This window comes from Martes martes (assembly GCF_963455335.1).
Source record: "Martes martes genome assembly, chromosome: 6".
Taxonomy (NCBI): domain Eukaryota; kingdom Metazoa; phylum Chordata; class Mammalia; order Carnivora; family Mustelidae; genus Martes; species Martes martes.
In genome coordinates this window covers 130,066,684-130,092,118 of record NC_137893.1, presented here as the reverse complement: position 1 = coordinate 130,092,118, position 25,435 = coordinate 130,066,684, and the positions used below count along the sequence as shown (strand labels likewise).

At 38.6% G+C, this 25,435-nt stretch overlaps 1 protein-coding gene across 1 annotated transcript; it reads left to right on the top strand.

Annotated features, from left to right (window-relative positions):
• Positions 1-4,729: 4,729 nt before the first annotated feature.
• Positions 4,730-25,347, top strand: EEF1E1 (eukaryotic translation elongation factor 1 epsilon 1). Its single transcript, XM_080807039.1, has 4 exons — positions 4,730-4,855; positions 9,222-9,422; positions 15,165-15,260; positions 24,131-25,347. Exons 1-4 carry the CDS (start codon positions 4,769-4,771, stop codon positions 24,269-24,271), a joined length of 525 nt encoding a protein of 174 aa, XP_080663165.1. The 5' UTR covers positions 4,730-4,768; the 3' UTR covers positions 24,272-25,347.
• Positions 25,348-25,435: the final 88 nt, after the last annotated feature.

The following is a 25,435-nucleotide window of genomic DNA, read 5'->3' as shown; positions in this document are numbered from 1 at the left end:
TGTTTCTCCCTCCCTCTCTGCCACTCCTCCTTGCTCATGTGTGTTCTCTCTCTCTCTCTAGTAAATACAAAAAAAAAAAAAGAAAAACTTTAAAAAATAAAATCCTTTTCTTTTATAGGTGAATTAAACCTGCATATTTATTAATATAATCCATATACTTGGCCTCAGTTCTGTTAAATGGGTACAGGCAGACATACAGCCATCCACTTACATGGTCTGCTTTATTTGCTTGCATTTTCTCTTTCTTTTGGTGCTTAAGAAAGCTTATATATTTGCTCTAAGGTTACTTTTAGAATAATACCTTTATATAATAACTGAATCCTCTCTTTTTGGGGACACTGTCTAACACTTACCTATTATGAACAATATTGGAATTTGCTAGAAATCTTTTCTTTCTTCTTCCCTCCTGCTCCTTCAGCACCTAATGTGAAATAATAGCTTTTTTCTTCTAACCAACACCAATCAGCAGGCTAGTCTCAGTTCCATACGTTCTTCATCTTATCTCCCGTTATAGTTATAGTTATACTATAACTATAGTGATAGTTATACCATTAGGGTCGGTGATCAAAGGAACGAGACCCACAGTCAAGCAAAGCTTTATTTCGTGCCAAACATCGAAAATCAAACTGACCAGTCCGAGTGTCTTTTACAAAGAGGCAACGACGACCAGGACACCGACCCCGAATACTTCCCTTACCCGACGACTCCCCCTACCCCACGAGGATGCTCCTGGCGCTGCTCCCCGGCGAGGCCGCTTCCTGACGAGGCCGCTCCCTGACGGCGCTGCTCCCCACGATCCCAACGCTCCCCACGCTCCGGAAGCTCCCGACACTATCACTACTACTCCCCTGCCTCATAGACCAACCTTTATAGAGGTGGTTGAGCCCGGCCCACACACAGGTGGCCAATGAGACTGCAACACACAGGGAGAACTGCACAGTACACTCAGTCAGCAATACGGGTGGCCAATTGAATTTCAATTCATCATAGCAAATATATGTGCGCCCCACTGATTGGACGTCTCCATCCGGCTGGTCCGCCCCTACATCCGGGGCCTACAAGCAAGTTCCTCCAGGAGGGGCAGGGTCAATCCAAACCCACAACAAAAGGGCTCCCTCTGGCCAGCCAGGCCCCTACAATACAAATAGCTATAGTTTTTGATAGTTACACATTTTTTATCGTTATATTGTTCCTACCATGCAGAGAAGATAAGCATTGTATAATGACTACCTCCATTATGTCCATCATTTAGTCATGGTACTAGAGATAATCAGGGATGCCTGGGTAGATCAGTGGGATAAGCCTCTGCCTTCAGCTCAGGTCATGATCTCAGGGTCCTGGCTCTTTGCTTAACAGGGAGTCTGCTTCACTCTCTCTCTCTATCTCCAGTCCTGCCTACTTGTGATCTCTCTCTCTCTCTCTCTCTGTCAAATAAATAAATAAAGCCTTCATTTAAAAAAGATAAAATCAATTCCCCTTGAATATAGAAGTCAAAACTCAATTTCCTAGATTAACTTACAGCCTTGGACACGAGCAAGTGACTAAGTTCTGCAAACAGAACTTTGATCCAGAGGTGTGGAATGTTAGGAAGCCACTGTGCGTGGACCTGCCATTTCTGCTGAAAAAGCTAGTGGCCCAGGCATCCAGCTTCCACAGGTAATGATGAAAGAGAAGTTTCCCAATGATTTGAAGGTCATGTTCCTGAGGCAGAAGGAGCATTGATGCTGTTAGCAGTGGTAACTGCAGTAACATCTAATTTCTGGTGTTTGTACTTTGTAGCCATGACACATATGGTAGAAGTTTCTCAACAGGCCAATTCTCCAACTTGGTTTTGAAATCCTAGGTTTGAGATTTTCTTTAGCCTCCAGCCTAACATTATTGTGAACTTCCTAAAATCCTCTTCTGTACTCCCTGCTTAGAGTAGATACTGTTGATTGTATCCAAACGTCCTGACTTGAATCATACCTGGAAGGTCACACATCTTCTACTATTTTTGTAGAGATTGAATAATATACATTATGCTAACACACTGAGCAGACACTCAACAGTGCTCAGCAAGGATTAGTTTCCCTCTGGGTTCCTGAGGAGGTAAATAAGGAGGGTACACAGGCAGCCATAGTAGATCATGTTGAAGTTTCTGAAATAGATCTGCATTTATTAAAGACATATTCAAGCACTGGACATGGAATGTCCAAACCTCAAATGTTTCCTGGAATCTCCCTGGTCTATTAAACTCGGGAGCAAAGGTAACAAGGTTTATATACATAACTGGCTATATAAGTCATGGGGCCCACTGCAATATGAAAATGCAAGGTCCTTTAAAAAAAAAAACTATAATGGGGGGGCTCCTGGGTGGCTCAGTCGGTTAAGTGACTGACTCTTGATTTCAGCTCAGGTCACGACCTCAGAGTCGTAAGATCGAGTCCTGCATGGGGCTCCGCACTGGGCAAGGAGACTGCTTGGGACTCCCTCTCTCCCTCTGTCCAGCACTCCCCTACCCCCAGCTTACACAGGCATGTGTACATGCATGTATGCATGCTCTCACTCTCTCTCAAAAAAAAAATGCTATATATATAATGAATTTCAAGATGGCAACAGCAGAGCATTAAACCAACCACAGGGCGCTTCTAAGCTTGCATGCCCATGAAGCCTGCTGTGTCCATATGAAGCACTTCTGCTCTCTTTCTCATCTGTTATTGTTAAGAAAAGGGAATATGACAGGGACACCCAGATCCCTCCATTGCCACCCTTAAATTCTGTTTAAAACAAGCAAGCCGTGATATTTATATGTCACAATTGGCCACCACAAAAGACTTTCCAGCCAACCATACAAAATTACTTTAGTGTGCAGTTACATATCAAAATTACAATTACAAAATTACATTAGTTACAAAAACACATGTTCACTTTAAGGGAAAAGTATACAAAATTGCATGTTCACTTTAAGCCAAAAAGTGAAATACGAGTGCTTACCTTAAACACTGAAAGACATAATGTCAACACGTAAAGGAACCAGATAGAATTCAAGCCCACTGGAGTTATATTTGGGGAAACTGAGTCTTAATAAGGTTAACTGCCTGCCTAGAATGACCCAACCAGTTAGTGCTGAAAAGAGTATGGAACCTGGAATCCAGTTTAAATTTGCCTCTTTTATATGGCACCATCTCCCTTCCCGTTCATCTCAGAAGCACTGCATGGGTTCATCAGTTTCCCCCCATACCATTGATGAACATCTACAAAAAAAGTAAGGATACCAGAAAACAAAAAGAAATTCAATATTAAAAAACTTCAGGGCTTAAGGGGAAGAAGTTTCTATCTACATTAAAACAAATTTTCTTTTTAATTACAAAATCTATCTGTAATAATTTGAACTGGATAAATTTAAAGATGATATCTTACCTATTTATCAAATCTTACTCCCTCAAATTATCACTTCTGTCATTTAGGGGAATATTCATTCGGTAATATTTTTATCCTGGAGCTCAAATCATAGTTCGGGTCATTTAGGTCAAAACTTATATACCGTCCACTGGAATTACATAACCATGAAATTTTTTTAAATGTTTTATTATAAGCAGAACCCAAACCTAAATACTGAAAATAGGTGAAATTTCTCAGAGAACTGGCTTTTTTAGAAGTAATGAAATAGTCGTTCAATTCTCTGTATATGAAAAATAGAAAATCAATGTGCAATAATCCACTTCCACTGGAATTTCCTTTGTATTTTGTTTATGTTGATTTGACGAACTTTCCTTTTCCTTACATTTACTTCTGCTGCCAGTGTTAACTCATTAAGTATTTGGGGGTAAGGAAGGTATCATACATGGACAGTATTTCCCTATGAAATGGCCATATTTCTGAATTAGTGATGAGCTACCTTGTAGTACTTCATTTCTCTCAGACTAATACACATTTTGTTTATTCTTTTTTCAATGTGGAGAAAAAAATTCCAGAACTCTTTTGGAAGTAGTCCAGGCTTCAACATACACTACCCATTTTCTACTTAAAGACATAAGCATATAACAGCTCAAGGGGAAGATGTTATGCGCATTTCTTATGTACTTGATAAAAGCTACATAAATTACATCAATACTTTATCTTTGTAGTACTGCAAATAAGATCATTAAAACTATTGATGGCTGATTTTCCTTGGCCACAGGAATTGCTCGATGGTATCTAATATACCCAGTGCTCTATAAATAATCTTTAAATTTTAATGCTCTGCTACTATTGAGCTGTATATTGAAAGAAGAAAAATTTGTTTTTCCAATACAATTAAAATCCCCATGAATAACACCCTGTTAGAAATTCCTAATAGACCGTGAACTCTTTGCTATTTAATTTGATTGTTCAAATTCAGAGATTCCCAAGCCAAGCTACGATAAATGTCAATTCCAATTATGCATAAAAAGTCTCTTAGCATGCCAAATCAGCTAACCAGTTAACTCTGCCAACCAGGACAACAGCCTGCTGTCTAGATATTGGCAGACTCCGTCTACTGCAACACCAAAGCCCGTTATGCCAATACGTCTTCACGAGCTCCAAGAACTCACAGAATTCTTTGCCACCACCTCTGCACCTGTCTTACACCCATCTTTCCGCCCCGCCCCTTGTCTTGGCCCCGCCTCCTCGCCCAAGCACGTTTTCCACGCCCCTCTGGGTTCAGCCAATAGCTGGTGCCGTTTGTGGGAGAGGGCCTTCCCTCCCAGCCAATGCAGGAGATCCTTGCTGTCCTGGTCCCGCCCCTGCCAGGAGCTCCTGCCGGAAGATGGCGGCGGCCGCGGAGTTGACGCTGCTGGAGAAATCCCTGGGGCTGAGTAAAGGGAACAAATACAGCGCTCAAGGCGAGCGCCAGGTGAGAAGCGGGGCGGCGTGGAAGGGAAGAGGTGGATAAGAGCGGGCCCTTTGAACCCAGGTAAGATGGGCAGGCCGGCAGAGGCGGAGGATGCGGCTCTTCTGCCCACGTGTCTGCGCCGCAGGGCGGGCTGGCTGGCGTCTCTTGGTCTCCTGCGGCCCTGGCTCCTGAGGGTTTCAGGGGTATCTGCCTCGTTCCGGCTTTGCCTGAACTTTTCCTCCTGGGAAATTGTCCTGTTTTAGGAAAGCGAGGAGGGCCCTCAGAGAGCCTTTAGGCCAATCTGGAGACCCCGTATTTGGGTTCAGTGACAGCGCTTACTGTAACATTGGTTTTCATTCAGTGTCCAGCAGCTACTCCAGAGAGCTAACGGGGTGCCAGGTAGCGCTGTGCTGGGACTGGGGAATGCAGCAGTGATTGAGAAGACGGACACACTCCTTCCTCCCAGGAACCTTGGCTTTAACCTGGGTGGACAAAGATTGCTGCTATTTTAATTACAATAAGTGAAAAATGCTACATTGAAGCCGAGATGGCTGAGAGAGCACATACTTGGTCTTGATCCAATGTGGGAGATTCAAGGAAGGTTTTTCTGAGTTCAGGTTCAGTGTGAGAAGTGCAGAGAATGAGGGGGAAGGTTAATACAGTATGAAGCTGGTAAGATATAAGGACTCAGATTTCTCAGGACAGTGAAGAACATTTGTGTTTCGTTCATAAACGTTGTTTAACGTGGTTGGAAAGCATTAGAAAATGAGAATGATTGTAAGGAGACTACTTTGGATAGGTAACATTTTTTGCCCCCCATGAGATTTTTTCCATGTGACGTTTATTTTTTGTTCTTAGTTTTGCTGTTCTTCGTTTGGTTTATGTTAAAAGCAGTCCTAGTGTAGTTTTTACACGTAAGTTCAGCTGAAGCCTAGCAAGGTTTTGGAGCTCGCCTAAGATGAACCCACTGATTGGAGACCAAGCTGCCTGTTTTTGCTTTTTCCTCTGGCCTCATGCTGATTCCTTCCCTTCACCCACTGCTCCCTAGTTTGGTTTCTGCTTTTTAGAGAACATTGCCAAGACATGAGTCTTGCCTTCAGGAAGCTTACCTAGTAGTATGAGAAACAGTCATTGCCAGTTAACTTAAGGCAAGACAGAACATATGCTAAACAGAGGAGACGTTGCTGAGGAATGTGGAGAAGAAAGTTAATTTTGACTGTGAGAATGGATTAGTAAACTTCACAGAAAAGCTGGTGGGTTAAAGTGTGTGAGACCAAAAATTTATGAAAGATTGGGAAGTTTGGGACAAGGAGTAGACCAATATGAAAAATACTACAATGCGAAATAAGCCCAAAATTATAGTTTGAGGGTAGTTGTGAGGGCTTTGTGGAGTTCAGAGTGTGGTTTCTTATTTTAATTAAAACTTTTTTGGTTGGTGGGGGGGAATCTTAGCAGAAGGCAGCTATTGAAAGTTTCTATTTCTATTTATATGTTTGGTGAAAGGGATGGGAATAAATAAAAATATTCGGTCTGTTTTTGGTGGGGAAGAGAGACAACTGACAGCAATAAGCCAGCAATGGTGTGAAAATGTTGGGGTTTGGGAGCAAATTGTCTAGAAAGAATTCTTGAACCATCTTTGGTGCAAAAGGGGTAGTTTTATTAAAGCACAGGGACAGCACCCATGGGCAGAAAGAGCTGCACGGGAGTTGTGAGGAGTGACTGATTATATACTTTCAAGTTGGGAGAGGGCTAAGGATAGCGTTAGTCTCTAAGGAATCTGGAAGCAAGGTTTCTAGGATCTTGCAGGGCTAGCTGTTGTTAGGAAAAGATCATTTATTACTGTTTAGTAAAACCTTAGTCATGAGACCTTTCAGACATATATCAGTAGGCCATATGCTTGGAGGTTGAGTACTAACATATATCCTGGAGGGTAGAGATAAAGGAAGTTTTGAAAGGGATTTTTATATGTTAAAGAAGACTTATAGGATCCTGGAGGTCAGGCTACTCTTAAGCTAAGGTTGCCTTTTGCCTTTAGCAAAGTATTAACATCGATGGAGGCGGTTGAGTTCCTAGAGGAATGTCACTCTGCCTGTCTCGAGGACTTGTCATTGGGCTGTAAGTTGTAAGGAAATTTAATTTTTTTCTTTTGCCTTTGTTCTCCACATCAAGTAATAAAGCATTCTTTGCAACATTACCAGTTATACAGTAGTCACCCATCTGTGTATCTCCTCCCCATCCATGGTTTCGATATCTGTGGTTTTGGTTACCCGTGGTAGCCATGTCCAGAAACAGATGATTCTCCTTCTAACATAGTGTCAGAAGGTCAGGAGTAGCCTAGCACTGTGTCACAATGCCTACGTGATTCACCTCGCTTCATCTGATTATATAGGCATTTTGAAATCTTGCATCATCACAAGAAGAGTGAGCACAGTAGAATAGGATATTTGGAGAGAGACCAACCTCATTCACATAACTTTTATTACAGTATATTGATATAATTGTTCTACTTTATTATCAGTTATTGCTGTTAATCTCGTACGACAGTGCCTGATTTATTACTTCAACTTTATCATAGGTATTTATGTATAGAAAAAATATAGTATATGTAGAGTTTAGTATGGCACATCAGCATATTATAATATTACTTATTAGCCTTTGACGATGATTACTTAGAAGACCATGGCATCCTAAAATGAATGTAGAAAAAGTATATATCCCACAATTGCAACTACATAAGATTTGTGTACTTTAGGCCGTATGAAGGAAAGAGAAGGGACTTTCAAGTCAATCTTACTTTATCCAGACCCTGATTCTGCTGTGGCAAACCAGGTGACCTTGGTTCTTTGTCTGTAAGATGATAATGAAATTACTCACCAACTTAGAAGATGTGATGAGAAGGTAACTGGGAAGTTTTTGAGTCAGCAGTGTAGGATGGTGGATCATTATTTTTACAAATTCTTTAGAATTAAATGTCATTTCTCCCACACGCTCATTGATTGCAAGTTCTTTTTGTTTGTTTTTCTTTTTTGTTTTTAAAGTATAGCATACCTTCAGAAAAGCAAATAAATTTCAGTGAGTTACCACAAAGTGAACACAGGTAGGTAACCACACAAGGAACCAACCAACAGGAAATAGAACAGTAGAACCAGCATCCCCAGAGGGTTTTTTTGTTTTCTTGTTTTCTTTCAGTGCATTTTTTAAAAGGATATTATTCGTGATCTTAAAGGTGGAGGCTTCATTTGAATGTGAAGGCAAAAGTGAAAATTCTAGGAGCTAAGTAGTAAATGGAAGGTAGGTGAGAAGTGGAAAACCGGAGAGTGGCTTTCATTACTTCCTTTGACTTGTAGGAAGTAACCTTTGAATCTGTATCTATAAAAGGTTAATATCTTTGTATACTTTGCAGAGTCCTGTTGACCCATAGGTGAACATGAAAGGGCCCTGCAAAGTGTAAATCACTTTACAAATACAAGGTACTATTTAGTGACTGCAGAAATCAGCCAGTCTTCCCAAGAAAATATGCTTTTTGGTTTGTTGGGTCGTTTAGATTGTATATTGTTACTTGTAATTGGTCAGTCTCCCCATCAAATGATACCTTCCATTTTTTAAAAATTTCTCATTGTGCTTTAAATTTCTTGGTTGTGCATCAAGAACATTTAAATTGTCAATTTCTTATAATCTGAGTCTTTGTATTGCTGTTCTAATAAGGGAAACTAAAACTGGACTATTTTTCCAATGATTACCTGAAGCCCAGACTATTATCAGTGGCCCCAATTATATTTTGGAATGTTTTTTAGATATAAAATATTGGCCAACAGTGACTTCACTCTAAATGATTCGAAAATTGGTAGATACGCAATTCATGGCAACCAAGTCATTGTCACAGTCCATACCTGTGTTAACAAGATATGATTATATTAGATCGCTTATCACTAAAACCAGCCCAGATCTCATTTGGTGGTTCTAACTATATTGACATTAAGTCAGCGTTACTGTAATCATATCCTTTTGTTATTATAGAAGTCAGGTTTTTTAAGTATGTTCATCTTGCTAAAAGAGGATATTGGTAAACTTGATCAAAATTAATACAATATTATTGGGATTTCCATTTTTTCCTCTTGTGTATGCATGATTATGAATTAATGTAGAAACATTGATTTTTGCGATGTTTGCAATGAAACTGCTGGTTTCACTTGAAGCATCTGTTATCAAATTGTAAATAACATCTTAACTACTATTTTCCTGATTTTCATTTGAATATCTTAGTATCTTAGAGTAGAATCCTAGGGCATTTGAAAAAACAGTGAGGGATTTAGCAAGTCCTTAGAACTTGAGGTCCTGTAGAGATCTGTATTTTAAATTTATCAAAAGAATTTTTTTTCTTTTTAAGATTCCGGTTCTTCAGACAAACAATGGTCCAAGTCTAACAGGACTCACTACTATAGCAGCTCATCTTGTCAAGCAGGCCAACAAAGAATATCTGCTGGGGAGCACTGCAGAAGAAAAAGCAATCGTTCAGCAGTGGTTGGAATACAGGGTAACTCGAGTAGATGGACACTCCAATAAAGATGATATCCGCACTCTGTTGAAGGTATTGTGACTTCTCTTTAGAGGCTAAAATGCATGATCTGTTTGTAGCAGGAAGCTCTCTCCCCTGAGATTCACTAGCAGAAGCCATTGGCCTTCTTTTTTCCTTCTGCCTCAGTAATTTGCACCTGTTATTACCTGTGCTGGAAACAGACTCTGCCTGCCCTCCCCCTTCAGATCTCAGCTCAGATGTCCCTTCCCCAGAAATGTTTTTGACCACCTCTCTCTAACACATGCGGGTCCTTGTTCTATATGCTTTTTCTTTCTAACACTCATCACAGTCAACCATTATTTGTATGATTCTTTTTTTAATGTCTTAATACTTAGTTTCTCCACTCAGCAGTAAAGTACTTTCTCGAAGGCAAGAAGGAAATCAGAATCATTGGGAACTACTGAAAAAACCCATTAGATCTGAAAAAAACTCACATTTTTTTCCTTCAGACTTACTGCTTTAAGATTTGTATTTTCTTTCCAAAGAAGCAAAATCAGAGCAAAAGAATCTATTGATATAAGGTATAAGCTGAATATGGCTCCAGAGTCACCAGCAGTGAGAAACATTCTAAATGATATTTTTTTATTAATTATTTACATAAAAATAAAGCAGATCAAAAAAAAAATTTTTTAATAGAAACTTAGAATTTGAAGGAATCTTAGAGATATCCAGGTAACCACATATCACTGCAGGAATCCCTTCTGTTTTGTAATTTTGTTCCCATTATAATATAAACTGGTAATATAAGTTGTGAAAGAAGGTCTCATAGAACTGAAAGCTTTTCATTGATCACTCTGGGGGAAATGGTTAAACTATATTTTTGAAAGATATCATCAAGAGAACTGATAAAAAATGAATTTCCGACCTTGTTCCTTTATAGGTCTATCCTGACCAACTACACATGCTTAGTTAATATCCATACTGACCCCTCCCACTGTCCTCTGCCGTGCTCAGCAGCCTTTCCAGAGCAAAGCAAGCATGTCTTCCCTTTAAGTGAATGTGGGATTTCAGGCAAATAAAATATAAGTATAACTATCTCTTAAAATTTTCCAGAAACAAGGATAGTAATAAAGTACTTGATTCTGAAAGATGTGAACAGGATTTCACCAAATTAGGTTTATAAGTTCAAAGTTGTATTCAGAGATTGGGTATTAAGAACATGGAAGTACTTCCACCAAAATGTTGTATCTGGATATGTAAATATTATTTGAAATTCCAGTGAAGAGAATCTGACTAGAGATATTGCCACTTTTGAAGTGTGTAAGGAACAGGTTATTTGGTTGTCATCCTTGCTCTGCCAGTTTCCTTACCTGTACCTGCGCTGATAGGCCTGATGTAGTTCTAAGGGCAATAGTACAGTGACCCAGTAGACACAGTCTTTGCCTCTACAGGGCTTAGACCAGTGAGGGAGACAAATGTATGTATAATGGACTGCAGTGTGATTTTTGGCCATATGAGCATAGATGAGAAAGCATTGTTTTCTGTTTTTGTTTTGCTTTTTGCTATTTTTATCTTTTTTTTTTTTTTTTTTAATTTATTTATTTGTTAGAGAGAGAGAGCGAGCAAGCACAGGCAGACAGAGTGGTAGGCAGAGGCAGAGGGAGAAGCAGGCTCCCCGCCGAGCAAGGAGCCCGATGTGGGACTCGATCCCAGGACGCTGGGATCATGACCCGAGCCGAAGGCAGCCGCTTAACCAACTGAGCCACTCAGGCGTCCCTGCTATTTTTATCTTAAAGGCAGTATATACTTGTTATAGAAATTTTTAAAAATATAAGGAAAAAAATTCTCAAGCATTAGTAGTCCCACCAAGAGAGAAGTGCTAATAACTCTTAAACTTGGTCATCAGATATTTATTGAAATCCCTTCATGTTCTTTCCATGCTTTTCTTTTCCATATAGATGTGTGTGTGTGTGTGTGTGTGTGTGTGTGTGTGTGTTTTAAAAGTGGGCAGCTATTGGCTGCTGCAACTTGCATTTTTTTGTTCACTGACAGTTGTGAACATCTTTCATGTCCACAAAATATTCATTGATGCTGTCTTTTTGATAACCTGTTAGTATTGCCTCATGTAGGTGTACCAGGATTTAAATAATTTTTAAAAATTTCCTTGTATGTATTCTTTGCCCATTTTTAATAACAGGCTATTTATCTTTGTATTACTTATTTTCTTACTCTCTAAAGTCCCATTTCAGGCTAAAACCGCTATTCTAAGTTTAAAAATGGCTCATAATTAAGGTAATATATAATTTCAAAATGACAGGCATCACGAAACACTAACAGTTGTTGAATCTAGATGGAGAATATATAGCTGTTTATTACCTGCTTTTTCAATGTTATTAGAAAGCTTAATACTAATTAGGAAACAAAACCTCAGGTAGAACTCTATAGGGGGAAATGTTTGTTAAACTTTGGTAGTGGCATGCGAAAGATTTGTTTAAGACGAATGAATATTGAATGTTCTGTGAATATTCTGAATATGTGAAATTCTGTGATATGGCAGAGAAGATTTGAATTATATCACTAATCAGAAAAATTTTAATTATAAGGACATTTTAAAGACGACAACCTTGAGAGTCTCTATAACAAAAACTTACACATGGATTCTGTTTTAAGAAAATACACACTGTACAGAGCAGTGTTCAGTTACTGGTTTCGATGTTTTTTAAAAATGCTTTTTAAAATTAAATTGAAGATATATTTATTTTATTCTTAACTTTATCCAGGTTGTTTCATTTGAAGACACTTGGAGAGAAATCATCTCCATTCACAGATCACTCTAGAATTTAAGTGGTAGCTCCTTATATACCAGTCTATTTCACCCTCCGTACCCAAATTTTATTTTGATTTTTCTGCATTTGTCTCCTTTTTATCCAATTCCTTTATGCCCTCATCTGCACCAACCCTAGCAATTCCATGTTTATATAGCGTTTTGAAAATTACTATCTTTAGATGAAGACATGGGCATACTAAAAAAGATTAAATTCAATTCAGCAAATATATGGAACTACCATGTGCCAGGTATTTGGGATGTGATTTGAGAAAACAAAATGTTCTCTACAGTTTAAGGCATTTTTCTGGAATAAACGCTATTGACCACTGAGCAGTGTTCTGTAACTAGTCCGTAGAGGAGGAGCCTGTGAGAATACCTGATAATAAACCATGAAACTGATTTATAAACCTTTGTCTAAAGGTTATAGGAATCTTTTGTCTCATTTGATTTGAATGCAACATAATCAATGCATCATGAATTCCTATGCTGTTAAATTATTAATTTTGAGAGGAACCCAAAGTATTCATATGATTTTTTTTTAATCTACATTTTTTATTTTCTCTGGGAGGTAATTGATTAATTCATGTTATTCTGTCAGACTTTACTTCTGATTTGGATTAGGATTTCTTAAGATTTTTATTTCATTTTTTAACATGTACTTTAATTCTTTTTTTCCTTCAAAAGTGTTTATTCACCATTGAGGGAGCTCAGTGCTTAGTAGTATTTTGTTGTTGTTGTTGTTGTTGTTGTTGTTAAAGATTTTAAATTAATTCTTTTGTGTATATAACCTAACATTGCCTTTTGATGATTGTGGTCTGGAGAACAAATGGCAAAGGACTTTCTGTAGGTTTAAGTGGTGTTTAAAACTGGAGTCTTTTGAGGTGCCTGGCTGGCTCAGGGGGTTAAGCCTCTGCCTTTGGCTCAGGTCATGATCTCAGGGTCCTGTGATCAAGCCCTGCATCAGGCTCTCTGCTCAGCGGGGAGGGTGCTTCCCTCTGCCCCCCTGCCTGCCTCTCTGCTGATTTGTGATCTCTGTCTCTCTGTCAAATAAATAAATAAAATCTTAAAAAAAACAAAAACACCTGGAATCTTTTAGGGTGGCTCAGTTGGTTAAGTGTCAGACTCTTGGTTTGGCTCAGGTCATGATCTCACATGTTGTGAGATGGATCCCTGCATGGGGCTGCACAATCAGCATGGCATCTGCTGGAAAATTCCCTCCCTCTGCCCCTCCCCCACACCCACGCCTGCATTCTCTCTTGCTCTCTCAAATAAATTAATAAATCTTTTTTAAAAAACTGTGGAGTCTTACAGGTATTGGAAAAACTAGATCTCCAATTGTAAAAGAATGAAGTTGAAGTTGGAATGTTACCTTACACATATATAGAAATTAACTCAAAATGGATTGAAGTCCTGAATGTAAAACGTAACACTATAAAACTCTTAGAAGAAAACTTAGGGAAAAAAATATCATGTTATTTGATTTGGCAGTGATTTCTGGGATATGACACCAAAAGCATAGGCAACTAAAGTAAAAATGGATAAATTGGACTACATCAAAATTTTAAACTTCTCTGGATCACTGGACATAATCAACAGGGTGAAAAGTCAACCCATGGAGTGGGAGAAAATATTTGCAAATCATGTAACTGGTAGAGTTAATATCTAAAATATATAAAGAACTCCTATGGCCCAGCAACAAAAAAACAAAGAACCCAGTTAAAAATGTAAAATGGTGCAGTTGCTATGAAAAACAATATGCTGATTCCTCAAAAGATCAAAGTAGAATTATTTTGTGTATGTGTGTGTGTGCGTGTGTGTGTAATAATTCTACTTAAGGATATATACCCAAAATAATTCAAAGTGGGCCTTAAAGAGATGTATATACACCCACATCCATAGCAGTATTATTGATGATAGCTAGAAGGGCCCATTTGCGGATGACTAGATAAACAAAATGTGGTATATATTTAGACAGTGAAATTCTATTTAGCCCCAAAAGGGAAGAAAATTCTAACTCATGTTGACAACATGACTGAACCCTGATGGTGTTATGCTAAGTATAAGCTAGTCACAAAAAGACAAATGTCCTACAATTCCATTTACCTGCGGTATCTAAAGTTGCCAATTCATAGAAACGAAAAGAGTAGTGGTTGCCAGGGTCTGGGGTGAGGGGGAAATGGGGAGTTGTTTAATAGAATAGAGTTTTAGTTTTGCAAGGTGAAAAAATTCTGAAGACTGGTTACACAACAGTGTGAAGACCCCTGATATGTACTGAATTATACACTTAAAGTGGCTAAGATGGAAACATGATTGTATTACAATTAAAAAATTTTAAATATACATATGTAAAAATAAAGCAAACCAATAAATTATAATCCTCTTAAGAGAAATTGTTGAAGAGCTTTTATGTTTTAATGGAAAAAGTAAATGTAACAATATAATTTACAAAATTATTTCTGCCCCCCCCAAAATTGGTGTCTTTGAAATGGACATAGATGACATTTTGATTAGCATTTTTTAATGTTTTCTTATTTCTTTAAAATAAAATTAGACTAATAACATTTACCCTATTTTTAAAAATGAGGTGACTGGTATATGATCCATTCCTTTGAATGAATCTGAATCTATTAATGTCAGATTAAATTTATCAAATTAAAAATGAGTGTTTTGTTTTCTCATAGTCTTCTAAATGTTTGAAGTCCAGTGATATGGTAGTTAACTTTATAATTAAACTGTCTTTTTTTTTTGAAGATTTTATTTATTTGATAGAGCACATACACATGTGCACGAGTAGGAGGAGGGACAGAGGAAGAGGGAGAATCTCACACAGACTCTGTGCTGAGTGTGGAGCCTGATGTGGGGCTCGATCTCACAGCCCTGAGATCATGACTTGAGCTGAAATCAAGAGTTAGATGCTTACCTGGCTAAGCCACCCAATTATTACTTATTTTTAAATTAAAATTTTGTTTTTTATTTGTTTCTTTTAGGATCTTAATTCATATCTTGAAGATAAAGTCTACCTTACAGGATATAACTTTACCTTAGCAGATATCCTATTGTACTATGGACTTCATCGCTTTATAGTGAGTATTGTTAGCTTTTTTCTCTGTAATGTTCAGAATGATTTTTATTTGTCTTAAATCAAATTTGCATTTTCACCTTCTCAAATAAAAATGAATTATTTTTATACAAGCTATGTTATGCCATATTCCTTCTACAGTTCCATCAAATATAGTAGCTTCCTGTTCTTTAAAGTGTTTACTTCCAATCGTTGTTTCTGCTCTTGTTCACACCTACTTCTTTTGCCATCATCATCTCTTTGACCACTTCTCTTGCCACTTCTCTTTGACCATCATCATTGCCTGGCCCCCATCATTACCATCCCACTTTCCTTCTAACATCTTAATTGCAGTACCCCATATTCTGTGCAACCTCTGATCCTTAGTTCTTAATCTCTTATGCACTAATCCCATCATTATCTGAGGCAACTGGATTCCTTTGCATTTTCCAAATCTATATATTTTTTCCCCATCCAACTTAGATCCCCTTTTATGTAACTTCTGATAAGTATCTGCAGCTTCTTTGTTGCATTGTGCATTCACCACCCTATGCCTGTAAATCCCCACCTCTTGTTCAGTTCTAATAAATGCCTTCAGTCCCATGGCTAGGCTGAGCTCTGTTAGAGTAATCCCAGAGTAGAGATTGGTACCTCTATAAATTTATACTATCCAGTTTCAGCCAGGCTCTCCTATAAATCAGCTCTCTCCTTGCTCCCAGGCATATTTCCTGACCTTTAGTACTTTCCTTAACCCCATCCCTTCCCTCCCCCTTTATCTTCAGTCATTATCACAGAGCCGTCCTCCCTCTTTCACCTAGAAATTGGAGACTGTTGATTTGAATGCCTTCATCTTCTAGCCCACTGCATGCTCATCCTCATCTGCCTTGTCCCCTTTCACTGCCCTCTTATTGAACTCACCCTCCTGCCCCATTTCTGGATCTTGTCCCAAATTTTATATCCTTTCTTTTTCTATGTGCAATTTTCCCCCTTATCTGGTCAGTCTCTTTATTTTTCTAGTTTATTTATATATTTGAGAGAGAAGCGCGAGTGGGGGCAGGGCAGAGGCATAGGGAGAGAGAGCATCCTCAAGCAGACTCCCCACTGAATGTAGAGCCCAACTTGGAGCTTGATCCCAGGACACTGAGATCAAGACCTGAGGTGAAATTAAGAGTCAAGACGCCCAACCAATCAAGCCACCCAGATGCCCCCTGGTCAGTTTTTTTAAATTGTATCCCATCTTAAATTTATTTACAAACATTATATGGCACTCCCTATGTTCTCCATGCTTTATAAATGTGAACCCATTTAATCCTTATAGCAGCCCTACAAGGTAGGTGCTATTATTATCATCCCCATTTTACAAATGATGTGAGGGAGGCACGGAGAGGTCAGATATCTTCTTTGAGATCACCCAGTTAGTGGCAAAACCAGGTCTGGAAACCAGGCAGTTTGACTCCAGAGTTTGTGCTTCCTTAAGTCTGTCTGCACCTAAACATCTTCCCAACACCCAGCTTCTCCCCATGGGAAAAAAATAACCCATACATTTTTCTGTATTCCGCACCTCATGCATCTAATTAATCAGGTTCTTTTGTTTCCACCTCCTGGATGCCTCTCTCATGTGTCTTCCTGTGATCCTGGGTGACATTGCCCTAGTTACAGAATTCATTATCTTCTGTCAGAGCCTTTCTGTCAGAAATGGCCTCCTGCCACCATTCTCATCTCATACAGTCCATCTGCATTGCCACTGGAGTGATTTTCTCACAATTGTGTCTTTCTCAAAAGAATTAAGTAGCTCCTCACTGCCTGGGATGGGAGCCCCTCCTTCATGTTGACCCTGCCTCCCCTGCCAGCCTCATTGCCCTTGTTCTCCCCACACACCCCTCTCTCAGCCGTAACATACTCCCTGGTCTCTCACCTGTGCTCCCTCTCCTCAAGGTCCTGGCACTGCTTTTCTCTCTGGCTCCCAAATTCGTTCACATTTCAGCAGGTGTCACTCAGCTGCAGCACTGACGTCTGGTGAAGCCCTCTCAGGCTCCTGAAGCATACTGAAGTGCCCTTACCTCTGTCTCTCTCTGTGCCTCACAGACTCCCTCAGCTCTGGTTTGTTTCAGTTTCTGCTGTCATTCTTGGAAACGTTCTGTCTCTTAAATCGTAAACTGCTTGAGCCAGACACCGCAGCAACTCATATCTGTAACACTACCGTCTGACGTAATTCCTCCCACATGCATAGCGTCTGCACTCTTCTCCGTAAACTGAATAACATAACGGATTCCTCTAGATCTTTCAGTTTACCTCATAACTCAAAAGGAGATGGGGCTAGTAATATTATCCTTCTGTGACAGAGAAGGAAACTTGGGCTTAGAACATCAAGTGCCTTGTGCAGAAACGCAGCCTGGGTTTTGGAGGGGCCAAAACAAACTTCGTCTTCTGCTGCAGGTGTCACAGTGTATGGGGACACCTGTCATACACCATCAAATACCATAATGTATGATAATATTTCCTCATCCCCCTTCAAGCTCTAATTCCTCAATGGATTTACTCAACTTATTAAGCATCGTTTCTCTAAAATCCCTAAGGGATCGTGCTCAGTTCTATAGCATTATCACTGTAACCACCTAATAGGATCCTTCACTCACTGCTAGTCTCTATTATTACAACGATATTTACTGAGTTCATTATATGTGTCCATAATACTATTAAGAGACATAAATACAAAACCCTATTTTTAAGCAACTGTTGATCTCTTCAAAGAGGTAAGACTGTTTCACATGAAAAGAACTGAATAAGGCAAAGTGCTAATTTCTGGTCAGAATATTATGGAAAACTTAAAGAGGCAAATAGAATAAAGTAAAATGGAGAATCACGAAATTGTCAGAAAAATATCTGCAGGATTTGGATGCCTTTGGCTATTTAAGGGAATTAATGTTGTTTTAGAAAGCTTATGATAAGTTTGAATATAAATCTTGCCTATAAGTAGGATGACCATCTGATTTCTCATCCAAAACAATAGTTTTGACAGTGAAAGGAGAGTTACTAATAATTATCGGTACAACCGGAAAAAAGTAGGACAAATGTTCCTTGTACTTTGAAGAGACAAGACTCTATTTTAAGCAAAATAAAGGGACTGAGGAGGATCGTGTCTTATTTCTCTTTGTACCCCTTCCAGCTCTGAGCACAATGCATCTTACGACTAGATGCTTATTGAGATCAGCAATACTTAGTAGTCTCTTCCTCTTTGTACTTCCTGTTTTAGGTTGTATATCTTTATAGTGCAGTCTTTAGTTCATGCTTCAGTATGATTAACTCTAAAACCTTATTCGAATGTGAAGACAGTTTAAGTAGAGCTAAAGTAAATTTGATCACAGCAGCCTTCTCTTATTTTCTAGATTCGAAATATTTTAATAACTTTTTAAACGTAGAATGGTGACGTGGCACAGTTTACGTCATTTCAAAATACAAAAGCCTCTAGCTAAAGAGAATTTGCTGTTACGGTATCTACCTATCTTTATCCTGGTGGCAAATCTACGGTCTTTAAACTCGAAGGTGTCCATTGCTTGACTTGAGGGCAAGTCCACTGTTAAGACCATGGCTACTTTCTAGAGGAGCAAAAGAACAACTTATGTCTAACAACAACAGCACCCTTGTAGGCATTTTTAAAACATTTAAACATGGCATTACTTAATTTTAAAAGCTTAATATTAGGAGAAATGTCATCTCTAATCCTATGTGTAATGCTGTCAGCAGGCTAGTGAAGGCCTGGCTTCTTGTGGCATAGAGCTCTCATTAAGGACAGCATTTCTCCCATGTAATAAAGTGTGACTCTTGCAAACCAAGTGTGTATTTACGTTTTTCTCTATTCTGGCTTATGGAGGTCATGCAGTAGGGAAAGGAAATATTCAGGAGGAGGGAGCTTGTCGGGAACTTCTTGACCAACAGTGTGAACAAGGTCATAATTCTATAAAGCAAAATAGTAATAGCACAGACTACAGATTTATTTAATTATAAGTTCAGGTGCCCTGGAAGGCATTTGATTTTCAAGCAGGTTAGAAGTGTTTTGTTCCATGCAGCATGTTAAAACTCGGGTTACATTAACAATATTTAATGATAATGTGCCCATTTATGTTTCCTGTTTTGGGGTGTATATCCTCTTTACATGTAGTGACTAGGATATTATGAAGGATATTACGCTTTTCTTTTTCAAAATAACAGTGAGTAGAATGATATGTAAACCATTCAGCTCACCGTCCCTATGCGTTCATGAAATGAGTCCATAACCAAAACATCTCTCTCAGCCTGGTCTGTGTGCAGGTAAAGTACACCTGAGAAATAAACACCTTCTCAAGGAACTCCTCACAGACTCAAAGCTCTGCTGTGATAGACTTGCACAGTGGTGTTAAATGACATCCCTCTTGACTTAGGTGTAAAGATATCCAGATGAGAAAAAGGTGATTGTTCAGTATTAAGTTCAGGCAGAGTCATGTGAAGCTCAGGTTGGCTACCTGCTCACATTCACGAGACAGTTTCTTGTACTTTGTTTGCTTTGGCAGTATATTTATTTTTGCCCTCATGCATTCCTTCATTTATTTGTTCCCATTATTAAATACTTAATATGTAATCAGCACAGTGTACAAAACAGCAGTCAGGGAACCTTCAAGTCATCAGATAATCCCACAGTATTTTGTTTCATTGTGAGCCCAATTTTAGTTGTGGCTAAGTTACTCTAATTATAAGATCTGGTCTATCTTAATTCCCTTTGAGGAATATTACGTTGTTCTTCCTTTGTGAGACTGCCAGTTAGCGTGGCTGTTGATTATCCTACCAGTGACTCATTGCTTTCTTAAAGTGATTTCACTCACAGATAGCCGTCCCTGTGAACAGACTGTTACTCAAGATTATTGAAGTCCTTTGTAGCGTTATGTGCTGCTTGACTATGAGATTGTTATCGACTAAAATACATTTGTTTTGAAGTTAGGAACACTACTGGAGGTACGTTGTTCTTTTAGAAAGAAAGGAAAAGTACAAGAAACAGCTGCAGTGCGGTCCAGGAGCACCAGCCGTAAAGAATGTCCCGAAGGTAGCAAAACGGCCTCTTGCCCCGATCTGGAATGGGTCACTTAACATGGTGCTCACATGTCTCCGTGGGAAATTGGTGACTAAGAATATCATCTCTTTGCTTTGAAGGTTCAGACTAGGTATAGGGAGCCAATATAAATAAAAAGGGATGATTAGGTAGAAGGAGCCAAGCATCATCGCTATAGACACACTGGCATGTGGGCCAGTAAGAAACAGGAAGTGGTGACTGAAAAGTCACATTGTGTTTCCTGCTGTAAGAAAGGAAAATAAACTAGCCAGCTAGAGAGGGATGCTGGAAGACCAATGTTGTACGTGAAAGGGCCCAGGGGATTCCATCTAAAAAGTTCTAAAAAATTGTAAGGTTTTTCTTTGCAGGGGAGGGATCTGTTTTGTGCTTGTTTACGGTAAATTCAGAAATAAAATGTCTACCAAAATTGTGGCAGAGATAACAAATTGAGATTAGTCATAAATTTCTCAGATTCATGGGACAGGCTCCAAAGTTTAAACTAAAAAGAGGGTAAGTGGTAACCTGAACCTCTTGGGAAAGTTCGTGTGTATTTTTGGCTAACTTTTCTGAGGGGAAATGAACAGATTTACATACTCTGAAGTAGATCATCTAGTTAAAAATTATTGGAATAAATTGGAAATGTTAGCAGAAGCTTTAGAACCTCTTGGAATAAAACTTACTTTGTACCGTGGCTCCTGGGTGGCTCAGTCAGTTAAGCGTCCAACTCTTGCTTTCAGCTCAGGCCATGATCTCAGGGTTGTGGGAGGGAGCTCTGCATTTGACTCCATGCTCAGTGGGAAGCCTGCTGGAGAGTCTTTTCCTCTCCCCCCACTCACTTGCCCTCTCTCTAAAATAAATAAATCTTAACATTTATTTTGTACCCCCCAAAAAACAAAAAATGACAAATTCCTTTGTGCCATGAGTCTACTCATAATTGTTACACTAGAGGCTTAGTGTGAAATTTTTAAGTTGGAGAATATTGATTTTGCTGTGTGTAGTATCTTCTTGTTTTCACGAAAGAGGTTTGCTGAAGTTGCTTTCAAATGTATGTATGTACATATGTATGTATGTTTGAATGAAGAAAACTCACCCCCCATTTCCTGTTAGATTTGTCGCTGTGTTTACTAGTTGTTGAGATTTTTTTTTTTTTTAGTTGAGATTTTTAAAAAATCTTGTGTCTTCTTTTGAAGTCAGTGATGAGGTTCACATTTGGGAAAGATTAAGAAAAAGAATGAAGTGTCAGCTCTTTTACAAAATGTATTTTACCTTTTGATATATAAACTAATAATTAGTTTATTCTGTAGTGGTTGTTTATTTACCTCCTGTGTACAGACCAGGAATAAGATAATTCTTAAGAGTAAGATAAATCTTAGGAGTAAGATAATCCTTAGGGATAAGATAATTTTTCATATGTGAAGCCATGAATTCTCTTTTAATAAAAAGTAACTTTTATATTAAGAAAAGACATTCTTGGCCAATTTTTTTGACTAATGTGTTAGTCTTATACCTCCAGGCCATAGATGAACGATATTATAGGTGAAACAATTACAGTAACATATTCCTGATAACTAGATGTAACCCTGTACCGCCTTAAACAAGATGAGTATATTTTTATAATTTGTTTAGCAGCTTATAAGTAAGGACCTACATCTGAAACTTAATTTTTTTTTAATGTAGCAAAAGCAGGAGATTCACTACTAATAATTTAGGTAAACTGAGCCGGCAGAGTTGGACATCAGAGGCCACCAAAGACAGTGTTCAGATATCAGATATTGATACAATAATGTCCTCATATCTAAGGTAAAAAGGAAAGCAGGATGATTTGTATCAATTTTCTTTTTTTAAATTGCCTTATAGTAAATATGAAATAGGAATATGAGTTCAAGTAAACATTTATTGAGAGAATACTGTGTGTCTGCTTTTAGTTTTATTAATACTGTTTGGTATTCTGCAATACACTTTGCCTACTAGAGTGATTTGCTCTTCAGTGTTGTTCACTCAGTAACATTGCAGAGTATTTGCCTATAGACATGAATATATGCTAAATTCTGAATAGCCACAAGACGTCTGTCTCACTAGACTTAACCTTCCAGCAAGCAGCTTGCTAACGTGTTTGAACCACAGGAGGGTTTTTTTTTTTCTCTTGTGTAAATATGCCAGTCCGTTTTACAGACACTTGTAATAGTAGTTGAGTAAATGTTAATTTAACAACATGAAAAGGAGCTAGCTACCCTATTCTTAAACATGGGTCATAGCTGTAGTTACTGCCCCATTGGCTCTCTCTTTATCTGACAACTCTTTATGATTCCAGTCTAAGATTTGTCTCAGAGAAAAGTTTCTGAGTCACTGACTCTGGAATTGGAGCCCAGTGAAATGATCGGCACCAACTGTTCTTTTTTTCGTCTTTCTCTAACCAAATCTCTGGGCATTCTTGTAGCTTGACAGGAAATTGTGTGACCTACTACATTCACTGGAGGTAGAGTTCAGTTTTGTAGCAGACCAAATTGAGAAGGTCTGTTGTTCATCTGAGGCATATGCCACTGGAAATAGCCCTTCCTTCTTGTGTTTGGCAATAATCACTTGAAATTAAGTGGGTCATTGTCTTCTTGAATACAGTTTTTCCCCAGAGTTTAATAGAAAGGAAGTGTATATTATTTTTCAAGTTTACATGGTATTCCCTTGTTAAGCATGTTCATTTGGATTTGCTAAAAAATATTGTAGAAAGAACCAATGTCTTTGCCTTTTGAAAGCTATTGTCTTCCTTTCTCCTATCTTCCTTTCCAAAAACTAAAAACCAAACTCTTTCTGTTAGTTTGATGATCAGAGCCAGCGTCCCCAACAAGAAAATATGGAGTCAGAACAGCTAAGATAAAACAGCACTAACATCCTGTTTTGCAGCTTAGACAGGATCATACCAACATTCTGCTTTCCAGAAATGACTTCTGCAAAACGTTCTAAAATAAGTCAATTAATCACAGAAGTATTTGTCAATATCACAGGCAAGAGGTAGTTAAGACATAAGCCCCCAGGGACGCCTGGGTGGCTCAGTGGGTTAAAGCCTCTGCCTTGGGCTCAGGTCATGATCTCAGGCTCCTGGGATCGAGCCCCGCATCGGACTCTCGGCTCAGCGGGAGCCTGCTTCCTCCTCTCTCTCTCTGCCTGCCTCTCTGCCTACTTGTGATCTCTGTCAAATAAATAAATAAAATCTTAAAAAAAAAAAAAAAAGACCTAAGCCCCCAGAGGTCAGCCAAAAAAAAAAAAAAAAACCATCAGCACATGGACATTAACCTAATAGACATACATACTTGACCAAAGCCCTGATTGGCACGACTTAGCACACCCTGATTGCTTAAGAAAGTTCCGCAAAAGAGTTCATAAAAACCCCTAAACTTAGAAACTATGAGGGCAGCCCACTCAGGCCCCCCTCCCTCTCCAGGAACTTCATACTCTTCCTCAATATTTGCTTTGCTGTCCACCATCATCTGGACCTCTTCATTCTTCGAAGCAGCGCAGCCTTGGGCACCGAGGGAACCCAAGTTCTGTAACACTTGGACCTCCAGATGCTGGGTTAATGTAATTCTTGCATTTGTTGAAAATTTGAGACTTCCCTAAAAGGCACGCCTGGTGTTGAATTGAACATAAAAGCATCAAATAAATGACTCTTCTAAGTGGCTGAAACTCTTACTCCTATCTAAATATATTGGCTTTTGAGAACTGGAATTTTTCTCCCTGAGTTTTCTATCTTCTACGCAAATGATTTTGAAAATTGTTCTTATGCAATGTCTGTGTTGTGTGTGTTTTTAATCTCTGTTTAGGTTGACCTGACAGTTCAAGAAAAGGAGAAATATCTTAATGTGTCTCGCTGGTTTTGTCACATTCAGCATTATCCAGGGATCAGGCAACATCTGTCCATTGTTGTCTTCATCAAGAACAGACTATATACCAATGCCCACTAGAAGCTGTCCATGACACACAGAAGCGTGATCACAAATATTTTAAATGGGAAGTGTATCATTCTGGACCAGAGAAATAACGTAAATGGATACGCAGTCATTCTTTATTTGCTGAAGTTGGAATAAACTTACTCTGAATGTTTTATTTGTTCTTTAGTTGAAATTTTGCAGCTTTTATGTAAAAATTCAACTGTCAAAACTTGAGTTGAGATCAAGTTATAAATTAACCTTTTTTTTTTAATAGATGAAACTTATTTTAGTAAAACTTGCAAATCAGTGGCTTTATCTTAAGGGAAAAAATAGTCCTTTCAAGTGGCTGACAAACTTGGCTATTTATCATCCTCCCTCTCATATTTTACAATTCGTTTTCCCCTTATGGATATTTACAGTAATTTGTGTAATAAGAACTGTAATAAATTGTGCCAAGGACACAGAAAGGGAAAACAGATGGATTCGTTTTCAAATATTTATGTGAGCCAGTAAATGTGGTTGAAAAAATCTTCTTTGTTTCTTTCTTTCTTTCCTGTAGTCAGTATTCATTGAGGTGAAACTAACTACTGAAGTGCCCTGGAGGGAGCTGGAGTAAGACGTGTTCAGTGGAGTTAATGGTTCTTTTGTTGTTGTTGGGCTCAGTGGAATATGCAGGGAATAAAAACAGGAGGGGAAATTACTGCTTTCTAACTTCAGACTTGACAACGATCTAGATTTTTCTAAACTAAAAGCCAACTCAAAGCTGCTGCTGAAGCACTGTAAAAAACGAAGACATGTTATTAACAAATCTATACATTTTAACACTTGCTGGCTGATTAATCAGTTATTGAAAGCTACATATCGGATATTTCCAAATAATAAGGAAAATAAGGCCTTTGAGCGGCACCTGGGTGGTCAGTTAAGCATCTGCCTTTGGCTCAGGTCATGATCCCTGGACCCTGGGTTGGAGCCCCACGTCAGGCTCCCTGCTCAGCAGAGTCCTCTTCTCCCTCTTCCTCTGCCCTTCATCCCAGCTCATGCTCTGTTGTATTCTCTCTCTCTCTCTCCTACTTGCACACAGTCTCTCTCTCAAATAAATAAAATCTTCTAAAAAAAATAGAGCCTTTAGTGCTTTACTGTTTCATACTATTTTGGTGCTGGTGCTGAATCTAAGTAGTATACAATTCAAAGGTCAAG

Bases quoted from the DNA above. Each gene is read 5' to 3' on its own strand.
- EEF1E1 (XM_080807039.1), top strand. From the start codon at position 4,769: ATGGCGGCGGCCGCGGAGTTGACGCTGCTGGAGAAATCCCTGGGGCTG. The intron at 9,423-15,164 runs GTATTGTGACTT...TGTTTCTTTTAG, and splicing joins ATATCCGCACTCTGTTGAAG to GATCTTAATTCATATCTTGA. The intron at 15,261-24,130 runs GTGAGTATTGTT...ATCTCTGTTTAG, and splicing joins ATGGACTTCATCGCTTTATA to GTTGACCTGACAGTTCAAGA.